The 18,132-nt window shown below is 41.8% G+C and overlaps 1 protein-coding gene across 12 annotated transcripts in view; it reads right to left on the bottom strand.

The window, feature by feature from the left end:
• Positions 1 to 17,506, bottom strand: part of POU2F1 (POU class 2 homeobox 1) — a 124,298-nt gene extending 106,792 nt beyond the window's left edge. For 10 of the 12 annotated variants that reach the window (XM_062003020.1, XM_062003011.1, XM_062002950.1 and 7 more), the window contains exon 1: positions 17,427 to 17,506. Coding sequence is in view for 2 of the 12 variants with exons in the window: in XM_062002968.1 (XP_061858952.1) it covers positions 17,427 to 17,490 (64 nt within the window). In the remaining 10 variants the exon portion in view is untranslated. The remainder of the gene's footprint in view (positions 1 to 17,426) is intronic. The other 2 variants (XM_062002968.1, XM_062002976.1) reach the window with 1 other exon arrangement.
• Positions 17,507 to 18,132: the final 626 nt, after the last annotated feature.

The following is an 18,132-nucleotide window of genomic DNA, read 5'->3' as shown; positions in this document are numbered from 1 at the left end:
TAGAGTTCTTTGGGGAAAATCAAGGGACACAGTCAACCCGCTTTTGTTTATACAGACTTTACCAAACTTCTTGTTGACCATGTATATATTTTATTTTTTGAATATAATTTATGTGTGTCTTAATGGGAAAGCTATTTCCCAAACTTTACATTTGTTTTTGAAGAGAAATTCAGGACCCAGAAATGCATTTCTCCTAACATTGTTTACATCACAGCCTTGAAGGTTCCAAAAGGCTATAGCAAACCTTTTCTTTCTATTCAAGTGAAATATTAGGACAGTTTATTTTCTGAGTTTGTGCCTTAAGTACAGTACTTTCTATTATGCTTTGGGACAAAATAATATGCGTGGTAACAGTACTTCAACTGCTAATGGTACGTTTCTGTTTCAGTAAAATCAAAACTTATTTCCAGAAGTAGGACAGGAAAGTTCCTTATCAAAAACCTGTTAAAAAACAATCCCATTTTTAAAATAAAATACACTGTATTTCTAGATTTCTGTGTGCGAGGTAATGTTTCACTATTAAAGTAGGCACAGTAATTTCCCAAACTGATGATTTGATGTCTGTAGCTTAATGATTACTGTTGAAACATGATTCAATTTATTATCGATTCATTTAACACCAATACAGCAAGCAAGAAGAAACAATAGCTGAGGTCACCACGAAAAAAACTCTTCACATAGCACAGATGCTGTCAGTTAATAATGAGTTGAAAAGTTATGTGCTTAAGCACAACCAAAGTATCGCATCTGATGATTAAACTCAAAGAATGTCAGCGAACACTCTGGCAGTGATACATGAAACGAGGAAGTGTCAATTTTTTTGCTTTCCCAACAAGAGTGGGGGGGAAAAAAAAAAAAAGGCATTTGTATTGTCATCGCACTTCCAGCAAGTTGATATTAAAAAGGAGATTTCATGCCAAAGTCGGCTGTTTAATCAGATAAAGAAGGCTTTCCTATTTCCCATTGTATAGATCAAGTTGGCTATAGGAGCCACACAGAGCTTTGAGTAGCGCATTTTTCCATGAGGGCTGTATCGTTTGATCATAGCAAAGCACAAGGACTGCTGGGTAATCTGAATCAGAGCTGCAAAAAAAGGGAGCCAGGCAGCCTGCTGAGGCCAAGATAACCATGTCACCCCTGCATCCCACAGCACTCCCAGTCCATGGACCTGGGCAATAAGGGAAATCACCCATCTCCATTTACAAATTTGTCATGGAGATTTTCACATGTCTCCTGACTAATGCAGTATGTTTTTTCCAAAGATTATGTATAATGACTTAAATACATGCTTGTTAAAGCCAGCTTCTCTGCACTGATAGAGATTCTCCTGATTGATTTCAAAACATTACATTTCAAATCCTTATTGCTTTGAATGGTTATATATTTCATTTTCTATATAGGTCTTTGCAAGAGATGTGGCAATCTATGAAGCTAATAAAACCCCATGCTCTAACGACAGTTTTTGCTAGAGGACGGGACACATTTTAAAAGGTGTGTCTCCCTGTGGTACTGTTCATAGCCTTCCACAGCAGACTGGAAGCAGGAAACGCCTGGTGGGTTAGGTCATCTGATATTCAGAATGATAACAGACAACCGTGTTGATAGGTTAATAGGTCAGAAGGGAGCCCTGAGCAGGACCAAGTTTAAAAGCTCAGCTTTTCACCAGGTACTGTCCCTGAAACACCTCCCTCGCATTTCCAGTTTCCTAACTTTTCTACAGTATCAAGCAGTCCTTCAAACCTCCACTTTCTTCTGCTAACCCCTCTTTCACGTGTTCCAGTTCTGGACCAAACTGAGTTCTGGGCTGTGAAGTAGGCACTGCAAAGTTACCCATCCAAGCCTTTTAAATCTTGTCCCTGAAAACCTGTCGAAGCTGCTGAGAAAGTCTTCAAAGATGCAAAAATCAAAAAAAGTAGTAAAACATCACTCTTAGTCCTCACCCCTGAACAACCACAAATTGAAGTCACTATCTGACATTATATCCTGAAACACAAGTGAATTACTTTGCACACTTCCACCAATATTGTCCTTCTTCCATGTACTGCCAGCACTAGTAATAACTTAGAAAAAAGTTCTAGTTTCTCTGTATAAACAAACCACATAGAAGCCTGCAATGTGAACTAGGTACTAATGTACCACTCAGGTTTTATGCAGTGTTTTTAAGCAGAAGGAACAGCAGTAACTGAGGTAATTCCAATTAGTTTATTTATTTTTCCAAGTCTTAGTGGGCAAGATTATAACAGGTTCTCATAGAAGAATTGAGAGGAATAAAAAAGGAACACTGAATGTTTAATTTCATAATTCTGACAGAACACAGGTCGGGTGGCAGGGGGAGGTTGGTACTCTTTTCTTGTTGCTCCCCCACAACATCATCATTCCATTCTCTCAAATGTTAAGTCTGAAAAAAGTGCAGCAGGTTCCTTGCTGATCCTTATACTGCAGATGGGCCATATGCCCATTCATTCCTAAAAGAGAACAAGGGACTCAACACAGTAAAACTTATTTGTGTTTTTTCCATTCCAAGTTTCCTTTTGTTTTTATACACTGAAATTTTGTAAAGCAAGCACTTTTCCTAAGTATTCTCCAAAATTTCTGTACTCCTCTTTCACTTCTTCAGAAGAATTTGCATTTAGGGTTGGACTAGATCTCTAAAGGTCCCTTCCAACCCATACCATTCTATGATTTGGTCTGGTATTCACTGCCACAATACTATTTCTAAACGCCACAATACTATTTCTAAACGCCACAATACTATTTCTAAACGCCACAATACTATTTCTAAACGCCACAATACTATTTCTAAACGCCACAATACTATCTCTAAATGCCACACTCATTCATGCAAAAACTGCTGGGAAATGAATGACCTAATCTCCATGTGACTAAAAAGTTAGTTTTGAGTTAGCAATCCTTCATGCACGGTTATGTCAGTCTGCTGTTAAAGCTGCCGTTCCTTCCAACAGCTCAATTGCAGGATCCTAGACTAGTGCAAGTTGGAGGAAATCTCGAAAGATCACTTGGTCCTTTTGTGAGAAAGGGAGCCTAGATGAGATTCTCTAGCACTTTGTCCAATTGTATCTTGAAAACCTACATGTTCAGAAAAATCTTAATGAACAGAAACAAAGTAAAAAAAAAAACCAAAACAAAACAAAAAAAAAAACACCACAAAACACATCAGCCTCTAAATTACCAAAAGCTACTCTGAGGATCATATAAACCTGAAAACCAAAAGCTTCAGTAATCAAATCAGGCTAGTACTCTTAAACTAATAAAATCCTCCATGTGCACAGGCATTATAACAAGGTAAAAATGTTTGCAGTTTGGAAGAACCATTTAGAGAATTTATCACAAGCTACCCTGTCACTAGCACATTTATGCCAATTAAAGAAAAAAACTATTAAGCACAGCTGTTACCAACATAAACCAGCAAATCTTCAAGAATAAGACCTCTGCACTTTGGTAATGAGAATAACAGTACCTGCAAGAGTATTTTGCAGTTTGCTCCCTGTCAGTAGCTCGTTAACAAAAACCATCTCAATCATATATTCTTAAGTCCATTGCAGCCTGCCATAGTTCAACTCCCATGACATGCTCATCATAAATGACAGACCACACAGGCTATTTTTTTTTTCTTTCCTGGAGAAAGATAACTGCAACTTTGATTTTCCTGTTGTTTTTCATCTTCCTTATATGCTGTCCATTTGCTAGTGGGTGCTTTTAAAGTCTTCATCTTTCTTTGGAGGAAGAAAAACGTGAAAAGGTCATTTAATTCAAACCTTGACTAAATGGATATATGCTAAATATAATTTAATGCAAATGATCACTGAAGCAATAATCCAAGGGAAGAAATCGGCATATCCTACATTTTCTCCTGTTACTAGAAAGGCTTTCAGCACATTTAACAGACCCTATCTATACTTTGACAGAGACAGTTTCTATGTAAGGCAAAGGTGAAGAACCTTTTACTTGCTGAGGCCAAAGAAAGACTTACAAAAAATATCGCTTTAACATACTTTGTTATTCACTGATAACGTGAAAGTCAGATGGCCCAGAAGTCTCAGGCAACCTTTGAGTTAAGCCAATAAGCCAGCTCTAAATGGACACACAGTTATGTCAATAAAAGAAGTGCAGGCTAGTTAAACTCAATGTTTTTATTGGCATTTTTGCTGGGGCTAAATTTGGAAGTCATATAACTATAAAAGCAGAAGAAAATTTCTGCATTTCTTTGACTACCAGAAAGCAATGGAAGTGGGTAAGAGTATGCACTGAACAGTCAGCTCTGCTACCTGTGAAATGGAGGTGCATAACCCAGCAACAAATGGAAATGCTCAGAGAGCAGAAAACAGCTGACCATTTCCAAAAGCTGATGGGCAGGAAGTTTCTTGGTACAATTTGCAGGTCAACAAACCCTTGAAAGGAGACTAAGAAAGCATTTCACCTGCTTTGGAAAAGAACAGGACTAAGAAAGGCAAGCCAGAATTGAACACATTATTCTGGCAGAAGAGACGTAACAGGAAACTGCTACTCTCACGTTCTCAGCTTTAAAAGGACATATATTTCTCTCAGACAAAAAGAAACACATCTGAGCAATTCATTCTCTTCATTCCCATCAGCAAACTTTTTGGGCTGGTATAGCTGAAACTGGTCTGACCAAAATGCAAGATCTCAGTTTCCAGGACTTTGGGGGTGAATTTAAAAGTAAACAGTAATCAGGTTTACGCAGAGAGGGATCTGGATCGTATTAGTCATCATTATCACATAATAAACAAGTCACAGCATCACATACAGATGCTTTTTGGTTTGCTAGCAAGATCTGAAGAAAACTGAGAATAAAGATAAAATACACTGCAGTGAAGTCACTGTACTGAATTCATGACATCATAATTGTTGCCATGGCAACTAGCTAGTATCAAGCACAGAATACTGCCTTCACTGCAGAATCAAGGAGCACCTGTACTTCCACAAAAGAAATGTTCTTATTCAAACATAAATCTAGTCAACAACACAGGAAATAAGATATTAGTGTAAGTAGATTGCCTTTTCAATACCTCTTATTTTGTTCACCTGGTGTGAGACCTTTTAAACACACATGCACACATCAGAGGTCTGATAAAGTATACATGTGATAAAAAGAGCCTAATTGAAAAAATGATGTTTTTCTTCCAATGTTCCTCAATTTATTCAGTAGAGTAGTTGTTCTCTTTATGCTTTCCTCTCTTATGCATATGACTGCAGTCATATACAACAAACCTCTGTTCAGACAGAAAACAGAGGGGAAAAAAACTCCATTGAAAAAAAACCCCACAACATTTTACAATTTTTATTTCAAGAAGCCAGACAGATAGTGAAACTGGAACTGTCACGCGGCAGCAGAACTAATTGATAAAGAACATATTCCACATTTAGAGTCCACGACTCCTTTTGTTAGGGGCTGTTCGAGTACGGCCTTCAAACACACCAGTCACGCACTCACTAAATGCAATGCTTCAAATCTGTGAGGCTCTGAGAAGAGCCCCAGAGTACTTTCCTTGTAAATAAAAATCTCATCCCTTTTTTACAAAATAGTCCTCTTTTACATGAGGAACATCTGCTATTCCCAGCTCTTCACCTTTCACGAATATAAAAGATTCAGAAATTAAATTAATTTCCCATATGCTACAATTGATGTTGCAATCTCAAATATTTGTTGAAGTAAATCACTCAGTATTACAAAGGTAGATGAAAGAAACTGCACCTGAAAATTAACTTCTTCAGATTAACTTGCTGGAAAAGTCAGAGTTGGAGGTCACTAATAACAGATAGTGTCTCACAGTTCAACCTTATGAGTTGATTAGCAACAAAGAAATCATTTCAAAACAAATTTTAACAAAACAGACTATGCTATATGGTAAAGTATACGTATGTGCTTCTTCAATGGTTCTTAAAGAGTAATCCATAAATTGTTGCTGGGCCAAAGAACGCGTCCATACCACCATATGTAATTAGTCAATGTGTCTAAACATGCATTGATGGGTTTTCTCAGCTTCTAAGAAAACAACACTGCTCTAGTTACAATTCAGCAACAGCACCACATTGCTATATTGGCTCCATGCCTTTGTTGGATGCTTTCTCCATTGCTATCAAGCACATCCATTACACAAAAACCAAAGCATGGCAGCACTGAACTAACCCACCTCTCCAGAGCCCACTCTCTTTATAAAGACTGTCTCAACAAATGAGTATTAGACAAAGAAGAGAATATCATCAAACAATAAACCCAAGAGTTCCAGATACAGATGATTAGAAGACACCTGTATCCTGTATGCTTCTGTCTTCAGTGTACTGAAGTACTATTGCACACAAGCAAGAACAATGATCACTGCTTGAATAATGATGTCATGAAAGTGCCATTTAACTATATTTCTGCAATGATAAATGTACTTGGGAGATGACACATCCTAAGGAACCCGTTGAGTGTGTCATTCTACTCCCTGCCATTGAAAATGAACAATCTTTCATGTGTTTTTAAAAAACATAGGAGCAGATGCTGCCTTTGGTGGTAACAACTTGTGTGTACAAGCATACATCCTAATACATCAAATACAGTTAATACAACTGCCACAAACTCAGAAAACTGAGGTTTTATCTGCTTGCTTCTTTCAAACAAGTTAGGTCAAAAAAGCAGAGCTTTTTTGCAACTTCTCTGCAACTCTGTGTATAAATTTCTTGAAGTGTCTGTATTATACAAGTCAGACCTATTTGTGATGTAAATATAGGACAAATGACAATTTCCTACTAATTTCACCTAGTATCACTAATGACATACCTTCCTCATTAGTAAAAACAGCAATTCTAGCTCTAACCCACACAATACAAAATTACTACAAAACAAATAATTTAAAAAAAAGCCCAAAACGCTATACCTGCAGTTAATTTTGCTTTATGAAAGACCGACATATTAACTGATCCCCTTTAAGCAATTAATGTGTCTTCCCTGACATACAGAAAATTAAGGACTATCTCAAGACCGTAGAGTATTTTACACAACTTTGAAATTAACTCGTTGAATTGGGTTTTTCCAAATAGTCTGTTAAGTCTAACTTTTGTTTATGTTAACACTAGAGAGGGAAATAAGACCACTTAAGTGCTGGTTCATCTTTGTCCGTGGTATTTTTTCACATATTATTCATTTATCAATATTAGAAGGGAGAACTGAAGATTTTCTGCTAGGAAACACTTGCAAATCTGACTAGAAACATCATGACACAAAAACACTACCTGTCCCTCCTCCTCTCCCACAGTAAATCAAGTTGAGAAAGGTTAAGGTATTTAAGATGCAGAACAACTATGCTAACTCTTTATGTCTTTATTCAAAGTTCCATATAACAAAACTTTTACACTGTTGCAGAGTTCATCATTCACAATTACAAAAAACTTCAATGCATAAACACTGAAATACAACGCTATCTCCTTTAAACTTTGTTGTTAGTCTATAAATAGTTATGTTTACTCTAGATATTATCAAATTGTGTTACAAGACATTCCTGGATTATATTAATGAAGGGGTTTTACCAAACACAAGCACGGCTGAAGTGTGTTCTCAGGAAGTTTTTGGCCAGTGGGCTTAGTCAGGCCTTAGTGTATTTGAAACAAGTCTCTTCCGCACCACTGAACTGAACCATGTAAGGTATAACCATGCTTCAGCTAAGTAACAAACAAACTTAAAATGCATCATGATAAAACACAGCAGTTTTCTCTCTCAGAACTGAGAGGATATTCTTCACAATGCCACTGTTTCCCACTGTAACGAGAAAAAAAGTGTCTTGAAATAAAAGTAACTCCAACATTATACTGATTTCTGCAGTCCTCGTCTGCAGGATAATTCTCAAACACACTCAAGATCCTCGGTGGGTCTTAAGGACTTGAGAATCCACTCTGTTGTGGATCTTTTCCATGAAGCAGTAACAGAGGCTGAATTTTTAACACCTACTTTCTTATCTTCTCCTTCACAAAGCAAGGGACCAAAAGGAGCTTCTAGTTCTTTAGCTCCCTACCAGGGAACTAGAAATCAGTAGGAAAGTCCTTGGAGAAGCAATCCCCCAGTTGTTTACTAGAGCTGGAAATATGAAGAGGAGTCTTAGAATGCATCTGAGCACTTGAGGATAGAAAAAGAATCATGTACAAAATTAAGATGGGCTGAGAAGTGTGAAGCTGTTTTCTTTTTGTTTGAAATAGAATACTAAAATCATCATAATCATCATACTGTCTGTGACCAAATCTGATCCTTCTCCAACAGCAAACACCTAGGGAAGAGTGTAAAACCAGAGCAAGCAGAGGGATAGTTCCTTTGATTACATTCCCAAATACCAAGAATTTGCAGCTCAGAACCAAATACCAAGAATTTGCAGCTGGCCTGAGATATAGGTGAAGAACAACATGCAACAGACTGCTTAGTCCTCCCTTTGTACAACCTTACACATACTAAAAAAAAAGAAAAATGGCAAGCAGCAAGGGCTAGTCTAAAAACCAGATATATGAAAAAAATCTGCAACTTTAAAGGATCCTCCTTTTTTTTTTCCTCGAAACTGAGTAACATCAACTTTGGAAAACGACAATATTTCTAGTTTACACTTTTCCTCATTATGTGTCCTTATTTCAGACTTTTTACTGAAAGTCTGTCTGCCACTGCTTCAACACGTCTTTTTCTCAGGCAGTGGTTGGCACAATTTGATGGGCAGCAGTGTAGCCTGGCAGCTGATGGGTGCTTCCTTACTTTGACACACCCATCCCAACCTAAGAGAAGCTACGTTGGCAGTAAAATAATAGTTGGATAAAGGTTAGCAATGATGTGATTCAAACAACTTGCTTTGTAAGACTGCGTGACTGAGTTGAAGTCAGACGCTACTAGACCCCAGACTAAATAAATACGCAGAAGTGTAAATTCTCAGTGGTTCTAAGAAATACTCCTAAATTCTCAAGTTTAGCTGGCTTTGTTGCCATAAGCTATCTAAAGTAACTATATTCTGACTGAAATGAAGCAGCAAGATAATCTTATGATAAAGTCCACTTGAGGGAAATGACTTGTAAATCGCATGTCTCGCTTGAGATATTGGAAATACTGCTAACAATCTACATTGTGTAGTTCAGATCAACATAAATTCAATAAAAACAGGAAAGTAAGCATGGGAAGTTCAATAAAATCTGAAAAGGACCACATCTTTCTAATACTGAGAACAAATACCCTCATTGAGAAACCATCCTTACAAGTGGAAAGTTACTGCTCCTTTTCCCTACTCTTACCTCTAGTTCTTCCACACAATACCAACCCATTTTTGCCAGAAGCTGGGAAGTAGTTTTACACATGCTCTGTTAAAACAGATAATAGTCCAGAAAGTGATGGACCAATACTCTTCTTCCTTATGTTCCCACTCCTTTTTGGCAGCAGCCCACCCTTAAATTGGATTAAGTGTAACATGAACTGTACCCTCAGGTATGACGACAAAGCAACTCAGAGGATCCTTCACTCAGATTTCAATCAGAATTATCAGAGCTACTTTAGGCAGCTTAGATCACAGTCTTTACTAACCCAGCTAATTTTAACTGAAATGGATTAGACAGTACCCAAATGGGCAGACCCACCAATAGATGCAGCAGAACAGGGAACTCCAACAGTCAGAAGTAGTAATGTCTTTACTACTACTACCAGAGATAGAAGCAGCTGTACCCAGGCCAAGCTTTCCAGTACTTTTTCCAAAGCATGTGTGCACACAGGTATGTGTGTGTATGTGTGTACATGCATTGGAGGATGGGGTGGGAGAGAAAGCAGCATTTCCTGGCATATCCATATCTCTGCAGCCTTAGAAATAAGCAAATTCAAGTACATACATTTAAACCTACACTTGCAAATTCAAATAAAAGCCATAACTGACTGAAGATCAGTGAGAAAAATACAATTAATTAGAAAAGTATCTTTTCGACAGGATTTCTAGAGGAAAACCCAATCTAATTTCTCATTCAGTAGACTGTAGTAACTAATAATGTAGAAATGAGAGATTCGAACATCTGAGTCATTTCTACCTGTATTCACTATACACTCCTCCCCCTCAGCTATAGTGAAGTAATATAAAGCTACAACTTCACACTGGTATGGTCAGGCACAAATTACTAAGTCACATGGTATTTTTCAAATAAAACTGAATCATGGAAAGGACAAAGAGAACAAATATCGAAGGAGCTCCCTGCAAAATGGATGGTGACTTCCTACCAGCTCTTAAAGAAAAGGAGGGGAAAAAAGAAGCAAGCTACATCTTCAGTCTGATTCAACAGGTTTTTCGACACTTATTTTTAAAAGTTTTCAACTGTATTTACTATTTTAGTAACTTAGCTGTTCACATCTTCCTTTTCCAAAACTTCATCCCCTGTCATACAGTGACAAACATGCTATATATGCTACTTCATTTCTATACAGCCAAATCTGATTTCTGGGAAAAAAAAAAAAAAGAATGATGAGCAAAAGGCTCCCTGTCATAATATCACGATTTATAGAAAATACAAACCTGACTCACAGTGATCATATTAAATGGTTGATGCAGTATTGCTTGGGGTTTTTCTGGTTTTGTCATTTGCTTGGGGTTTTTTGGTTTTGTTTGGGGTTTTGGGCTTTTTTTCTAAAGGTTGCTTTATATGGATGTAAGTCTGAATTTAGCAGAAGAAACCATGCCTGCAATTTCCCAAGTACTTTTTGCCAATACATCCTTTTAAGTCAGTCTTTTTTAGAGAGGAGTCTCACTGTAAGAAGCACTAAAATAACAGGAGCTGCTTAAAGATCTCATTGCCAATTTTTCTTTGTTTCTGCGCTGGTTACTATTACCGTAATCATACTTAGGACAGCACAAACCATGCCAAATGGTCAGCATCTATTGTTTTCTAAGCTACTCTTTTACTTGGGTGTAGCTTCATCACCACCTTCAATGATCTTCGTACAGCCTGCTGCTAGAATAAGAGGGAGATCTAGCATAGTGCCCATGGCTACACATCCCCCATCACTTCTCTTGTGCCAGCATCATTTTAAATCAACCTGAGTTCATCAACTCAATCAACTGTGGTTTCACAGTGGTTTATGTCAATCTAAAAGCAAAGCTGCACAATACAGCTAAGCTAACCAGAACGCTGACTGCTGCTTTTGAAAAGAGGGAGCTTCATTTCTCCTCCTTCTTCCCCCCTCCTCCATGTTCACTCACGTGCTTCCACCTTCTCTTGAAGGGCTCTGTTGAGGCAACTCCAACTCACAAACCAAACATCTAACATGATCTGTGGCTAGTTTTGCACCAGGTTAGCAAGTTAAGCCAGAGCATCCTGGAAACCAGTAAGTGGTAGGATCACATGGCTGAGAACGTGACTCCCCATTTATGCCAAAAAGAAAGCCATCAGAGAGAATGAAATTATGGGAAGACTTGGGTCAACACGTGTGCTTCTCATTCCGTTCCCTTCCTTGATTGGTACTGCTATTTGTCTAATCTCATTGTAAGGCAGTTCAGAGAGCTAAACCAACAAAAAAACTATTCATTAATTTTGGCAAGGCTTGTTTTCTGCCAATTTAATTCCCCGAACTAGCTCAGCAAAGGGATCAGGCAAGCATCTGCAACAGTCTAGAGAAGGGGGCAGGAACACACAGGGAGATGAGGACCGGTTCAGGCTGATTTAAACTGTCATTGAACCGCATACCCTACAGCAGATCTACATCACATTGTAGTTAGAACTGACAGTAATCTGTGCCTTTACAACAGGAGGCCTTCATCGATGATGAAAGCACACAAACAGTACCAGCACTGAAACATCCACAGACAAGTTTAACCTGGGCAGAAGCTTGGGTGTCTACATGTAAAAGCAGAAGAATCACTATTCTTACCTTCAGAAATACTACAGAACAAGAGATAATTATTCTTCCAGCAACACATCTCTGAAAATGTGCTCTATAACTCCTATCACACAGACTTAGCCCAAAACAGCAAAGCAAGCAAAACTGGTGAAAAATTGAGGACTGAAACCCAGTAAATCCTCTACACCAAACCAACACTTCATCACTCAACTGTGTTGCTTATTAACACTAAACAAATTCAATTAGCCAGTAGCAGTCTATAAAAAAAACTCCTTTTGTAAAGACTTTGTAATGCACTACAGAGCTCAAAATTAATAATACGATTATGTTAGCAAATGTGGATATTTCCTAGCTAGTTGTGAAAGAAGAAACTAGGGAAAGGAATAATACTGTGAGCATTGCCATTTCCTTTTCTACAGAGACAAATAAGTGCACGTGAAGCAGCACCAGGGCCTATTCACACAATTCAAGAAATTTAATGCAAAGAATTATTGAAAGGAAAATACATCTATATATATTTTCTCAGATTAGCAATTGTCAGTTGCAAGTGAAATACAAGCAATTACTTAAAACACACACTAACTAAGGCTGCTATCTTTCCTTACATTTATGTCCTGCATTCAGTGCAACAAATCCCATGCTTAACTCACCCTGTATAACAACATAGCACATTAGGAAAAGGGGTGGGAAAATTTCTAACACAGAAGCAAATCTCTACAGTAGTAAGCAGCCACTGCTGTCAGTCTATCCAGTAACATGAGAGTCTTTCATTCACATACTAGCTTAAGCACCCAAACCAAGCATATCACATTTGGGACACTCAAGTCATACTTAATTTTGTTCAACACCTTCTTTTGACGACAGCTTTGTCACAGAGAGTGAAAACACATATGTCATAAAAGACAGTCATTTGCCAGGACTGTCACTGATTCTCTCAAGATAAAAATAACAAAGCTGTAAGGGCAAGGAGCAGAGACTGCCTAATTGTCAGCCGTATAAAGTATCAGTACCAAGATTATTGTCCTACAGGCAACAGCGGTTTGAGAAGAATATAAAATAATGCTGGAGGGGGGGAAAAAAAAAAAAAGAGAGAAAAATAATTGCACATGAAAAATGCTGTAATCAGTTTTGAAGTCTTGAATGCCACAGGAGTCAAAATTTGAGGAAATGAAAACTTACTGCATGCTACAAAAAACAAGGGCAAATTTCCAGAGAACCAGGAAAGAAAACTAATACGCCTATGAAGGAGATGAACACTATTTAATGGAAAGATGATGGATGTCAGATCAAGAACATCCTGGACAGCCCAGACAAAACATTTACCCCAAAATTCTTTGCATCCTCACACACTAGAACACAAAGAAAACGGCAAAAACGTGCTACTCTAAGTGTGGAATTTACCACTTGAAATTTGACAAAGAATATTTAAATAACAGTGGTGTTCAAAAACTCATTTTTCTGGGCAATACTTATTACAATCAAGCAGAAGTAGGAACGACACTTCTTCACACTATGTAAGAGATTCCTGACACAAAATATGTTGGTGCTTCCTAGATTTAACAGACAGAGTTGAAGGCTACCTCACTGATTCCTTCAAGTGAGGCAACAACAGACATCACCACCAGTACTTGCTCAGACAAGCATTCAGAGGCTATCCACATTCAGTATCAGGAAGTATTAACACTTACTTGCTCAAATTATTACTGCAGGCTAATCTTTGAGAAATTAGCAGTGACAGTAAACATGAAAATTTTCCCTCTTAAAATGACAGGGTGGGAAGCTCCGTATCTTTCCCCTTCCTTCTAGAAAGTGTGGGATAAGCTCTAGCTCCTCTGCTTGTGAAATCACTATAGTGACGCAAACCTTCCCAATGCTGCTCCACATGTGGCACCACAGCTACTGGCATAGCTTTGCCTGTTTTCCAACCAGCTGTTAATATTGGTCAGTTTTGGTCAGCTTTGTAAAAGAAAATTTAAAAAAAAAAAAAACTAATGAGAAAAAAGACTGAGCCACCTTGAGCAGAGGTAATCAAGCAGTAGAACTATTTAATGGAGAGGACAAGCCTTCTTCCTTCTGTCCCTAATAAAATAAAAGCTGAAACGAGAGCCAAAATAGAACAACATATTACCCTGGTAAGAATGAGGAAGCACTGCAAGAGTAGCACAACCCTCCACTCTCACCACAGCCAGGTAGTCCACAAGGAAGAAAAAATATTACTTTCATTCTCCCACCCAGCACTGATCGAGGTAGTCCAATAAGCATCAGCTTAAAATCTGAAACTCACCAGTAATAAACTAAGACAAGAGTCCTTTCTCAAGACCGCGGATTAATACCCATGCACTAGGCTCAGCACCTTCTGATAAGCGACAGCCAAGTCAGGGTTTGGGAAAAGGGGCTTCCCACTAACATGATGCCTACAGGATTCACTGGTAAAGACACACTTCTACCCGCATCATGTAACATTTTAAGCTACAATACCAGCACAAGCATATATGTTTGAGGGAAATACATCTGTATTTTGGCATGTAAATACCTGAGCTCAGAGTTATAATCATCTTGGCCATAAGGCTGCACAAGGCCACTGTCCAGTACGCCACTCTATAAAACCCACTAAAATGTCAGCGACAAAGAAATTTTGTTTGCAAGATGCAATGTACATTTTTATCATGCTGGATAAAATATCTACAGTCTCAGCAGTGGTTAAATTGCTGCTATAAAGGAAATTGTCCTCAGATAAATGGTTTCCCTATGAGAAGGTTTCAGTGCTACACCTCACCCCAGGTCAATAAATCAAATTAACTGCACCTTGTCCTCTGGCCAATGACATCATCGGCTTGACCACATCTTGTGAAGCGAGTGCAAAAACATATGCTATTTAAAGCATGAAATCATATTACTGCTTTTTGTCCAGCCAGCCTTGTGCTGTTGGTCTGTGAAACAGTCAGTCACCTGAACAGTCTCATTACTGCTTCCACAGATTTTCTTTTTTTTTTCCTGCTAGTATTCAAGGGCTGTCTTCACCAAGGGTGAAGAAAAAGGATAAATAATCAGAGTTGTTATTTTTTAAATCAAAATGGTTTTCATTAGCTGCAATGTAGTATTTTGTGATAAATTAAATTTGGAACCAAACAACAAAATACGCCGTCTGCATTTGGATGTGAACTCTCTTACTAGTCATGTTGCAAAGATGTTTACATGCTAATCTGGTGCTGCTACTTTGAAGTATCCTGCTGTTAGGCCCTTTTTCTCCACAGGGTGAAAACAATGGTCACTAATGAAAATCTACACAGTTTTATCTGTAACCCATCCCTGTATATTTTTTTTAAATTTTCGCCTCTTTCTAAATAAGTAGTCCATCTCTTTTCAAGTAGAATATCTGGTTTAAAACTGAATTACTCCAGACAATTTCAGAGGATTAATTTCAATTTCCACTTGGTGTTCTTATGACACAATCACAGAAAACTTATCTTTCTTTCTAGACCCTGTACTGCCTAGAAATATCTTCTCTCTTGAAAGCCAGATCTAAATGAAAGAGGAAAAAAAAACCCACCACAACCCAGAACAGTCAAAGATACAAGCAGCGACAAAAGAATCTGACACACTGCACTGTTAAACTGCATCCACATAAGCAAAAAGAAGGTGAATAAGATTATCTTCAATGTATTCAATTCTGTTTGTGTTCAGAGGGAGGAGGAAAGCTGTTCAGATTTTGAGTGTGTCTTCTATAGCTCTCTCAGTGCCAGGAAACGTAAATTAGAAGCAACTCTCCTTTAAGGAAAAGAATGAAGGACAAAGGGACCAAAAATGCCCAAGCCTCTGAAAAGCAGATATGAAAGGAACAGCTTTACAGTCTTGAGTTGCTATAAATTAAAAATAAGCTCCTTATTTAAAAGACATGAGTGTTTGAGAATCTATGAGCAGATCTGATGCTGCTCAAGCCCCAGGAGGGTTTTGTTTTTGCTGGCAGGGGTGGAGTGGAGATGTGGGGGGGTCATTTTGGTTATTAGTAAATAAATCAAGCAGCAGAGAGTGAGGCCTAGACGCCTGCCAGAAGAGCCAGGGCCTAGCTCTCCCCCCTCCTCTCCTCACACAGCCTGGGTTTGATCTCCAGGCCCTGTGGGTTGCCAAGAAAATTTTTAAAAAGCGAGAGAGAGAGAAAGAAGAATCATATTGAACCACAAAAGCACATGGGGCGAATGTAAAATATAAACACGGCGTTGGGCTCTGAGTGGCTGTTATTAAAGGTCTGAATTACTAAACATGAGAGGCGGGGAAAGCCAGGCGGCCATTTCAATAATATAAACCTCCCCGAATTAGACATTATTCAAATGAGAAGGAGAAGGAGAGAGAGCGCGAGGGAGAGGGCCGGGACACGCACCCTCGGCGCCAGCCCACCGGGGCTGCTGGCACCACTGCCGCCCCTGCTGCCCCGGCACCCAGGGCGAAGGGAGGCGGGCGCGGGGGTCGGAACCCGGGGGAGCTGCCCCAGGGCCACAGCACCCGCCCCCCCCCCCCCCCCCCAAGCTTGCGGGGCTGCGGGAGAGGGAGGGCAAAGTGGGAGGAGGGCAAACACCGCTGGGGCAAATCCAGCCTTCGGGAGTGCAAACACGCGGCCTCCCCCGCCGAAGTGGGGCACGGAGAAACTCTGTCCGCACCCCCCGCCCCCAATCACCCCGCATTCAACCTGCTGTTTGCAGGGGGTGAAAGCTTTAAATAAAACGCCGAACCACGTTCGCATCCTACCCCTCCCCAAAGCCATCCGCACCCATCTAACCCATGCCTGCAGGCCCCAGGCTCTGGGGAAATAACCCTGTCTGGGGGGGATGCGGGAAAGAACGGGGGGGTGAAGCAATGAGAAGAGAGGCGAGGAAACCAAGTCTTTCTCCCTCATCTAGCTCCACGGAGGGACCAGCACCCCCGTTCCCCTCCGTCCTACCGCCGGCGGGGGGACTCTGCCACATTCAAGGGGCCACTCGCCTCCCCCCCAGCCCGGCGGGCCGTGCCCCCTCCCTCGGCCCCTGCCGGGACCTCTCGAGCAGCATCGCCCGCCCCCCCCGGCCATGAATATGTAAAGCGGCTTTTATTGTGGGCGTGCGGGCCGGGGGGGAGCCCGGCCGGGTGGCGGCTAACCACCTCCGACCGCTTTTGGGTGCGCGGATGCCTCCCCCCTCCCAGCTTCGCCCCCTCCTTCCTCCGCCCCCGCCAGCGACTCCCCACCCCGACCCCACCGCCTCGCCGTTGCGCCGCCGCTGCCCGCGCCGCCGCCCCCCATCGCCCCACTGCCTGCCCCGGCGCCGCTGCCCCGGCGTGCGGGCGGGTGCGGGTGCGAGTGCGGCTCCGTGTGAGGGAGCAGGCGGGCAGGCGAGGGAGGGAGCGTGTGTGTGTGTGTGTGTCTCCCCGCACGGGGAGGCTGCTTTCCTTCTCCCCCCCCACCCCCCCCGCTCCCTCCTGTGCCGTTAATTATAATAATCCTGAGTACTAATAAATTATGCTAAGCGGGGCGGGCGGGCGGCGGGGGGGCCGCGTGTGCGAGTATGAATATGAATATGTAAAATGCAGTAATGATTACCTGCCGCTGCCGCCACCGCCGCCGCCGAACTCTCATCTTGACTCGCTGCTCCTCCGTCCGCCATTTTGAATATTTTAACCAAAATCGGCCGCCCGATAAACCCTCCCTCGCTCCCGGCCCCCCCCACCCCCCTACTCCTCCCCTCCCCCCGCCGCGCGCCCCCTCCCCCCGCCGCCCGACCGCGCAGCCGCCGAGCGGCCCAGTCGCGGCTTCGCTCTGCGCATGCGCGCCCTCCTCCGTCTCACCTCGTCCCCCGCCCTCCGAGGCCGCCTTCCCGTCCGGCGTGAGCCGCGCCGCCGCGCGTGCGCCGAGTCAGCGAGCGGGCTCGCTCTGCCGCTCTCCCGCCCTCCTTCCCTCCCCCAACTCCCCCCGCCCCCTCGGGGCAGATCGTGCGGGGCAGCGCGCAGGCGCGCGGCTGCCTTGCCTTCACCTCTGGCCGAGGGCTCGTTAAAGTGTAAACCGTTGCCCCGCGCGCGGCAGCCTTTCAGTCGCCCTCACCTTCCCCCCACCACCACCAAACCCCCACCCGCCGCTGTGCAGGGGGGAGGAGGGGCGCGGGCGCTTGCGCACTGGGGCTCCCGCCCGCGCCCCCCGGGCTGTGGCCGTGGCCGTGGTTGGGGGGTGGTGAACGGCGCAGGGTGTCCTGCCGCTCTTCCCCCCCCCCCCCCCCCCCCCATCTCGTCTCCCCCACGCCGCGGTGCCGGCC

The sequence above is a fragment of the Colius striatus genome, chromosome 1 (assembly GCF_028858725.1).
Source record: "Colius striatus isolate bColStr4 chromosome 1, bColStr4.1.hap1, whole genome shotgun sequence".
Taxonomy (NCBI): Eukaryota; Metazoa; Chordata; class Aves; order Coliiformes; family Coliidae; genus Colius; species Colius striatus.
The sequence above is the reverse complement of the archived record's forward strand: the minus strand, read 5'-3'. Positions and strand labels throughout refer to the sequence as shown.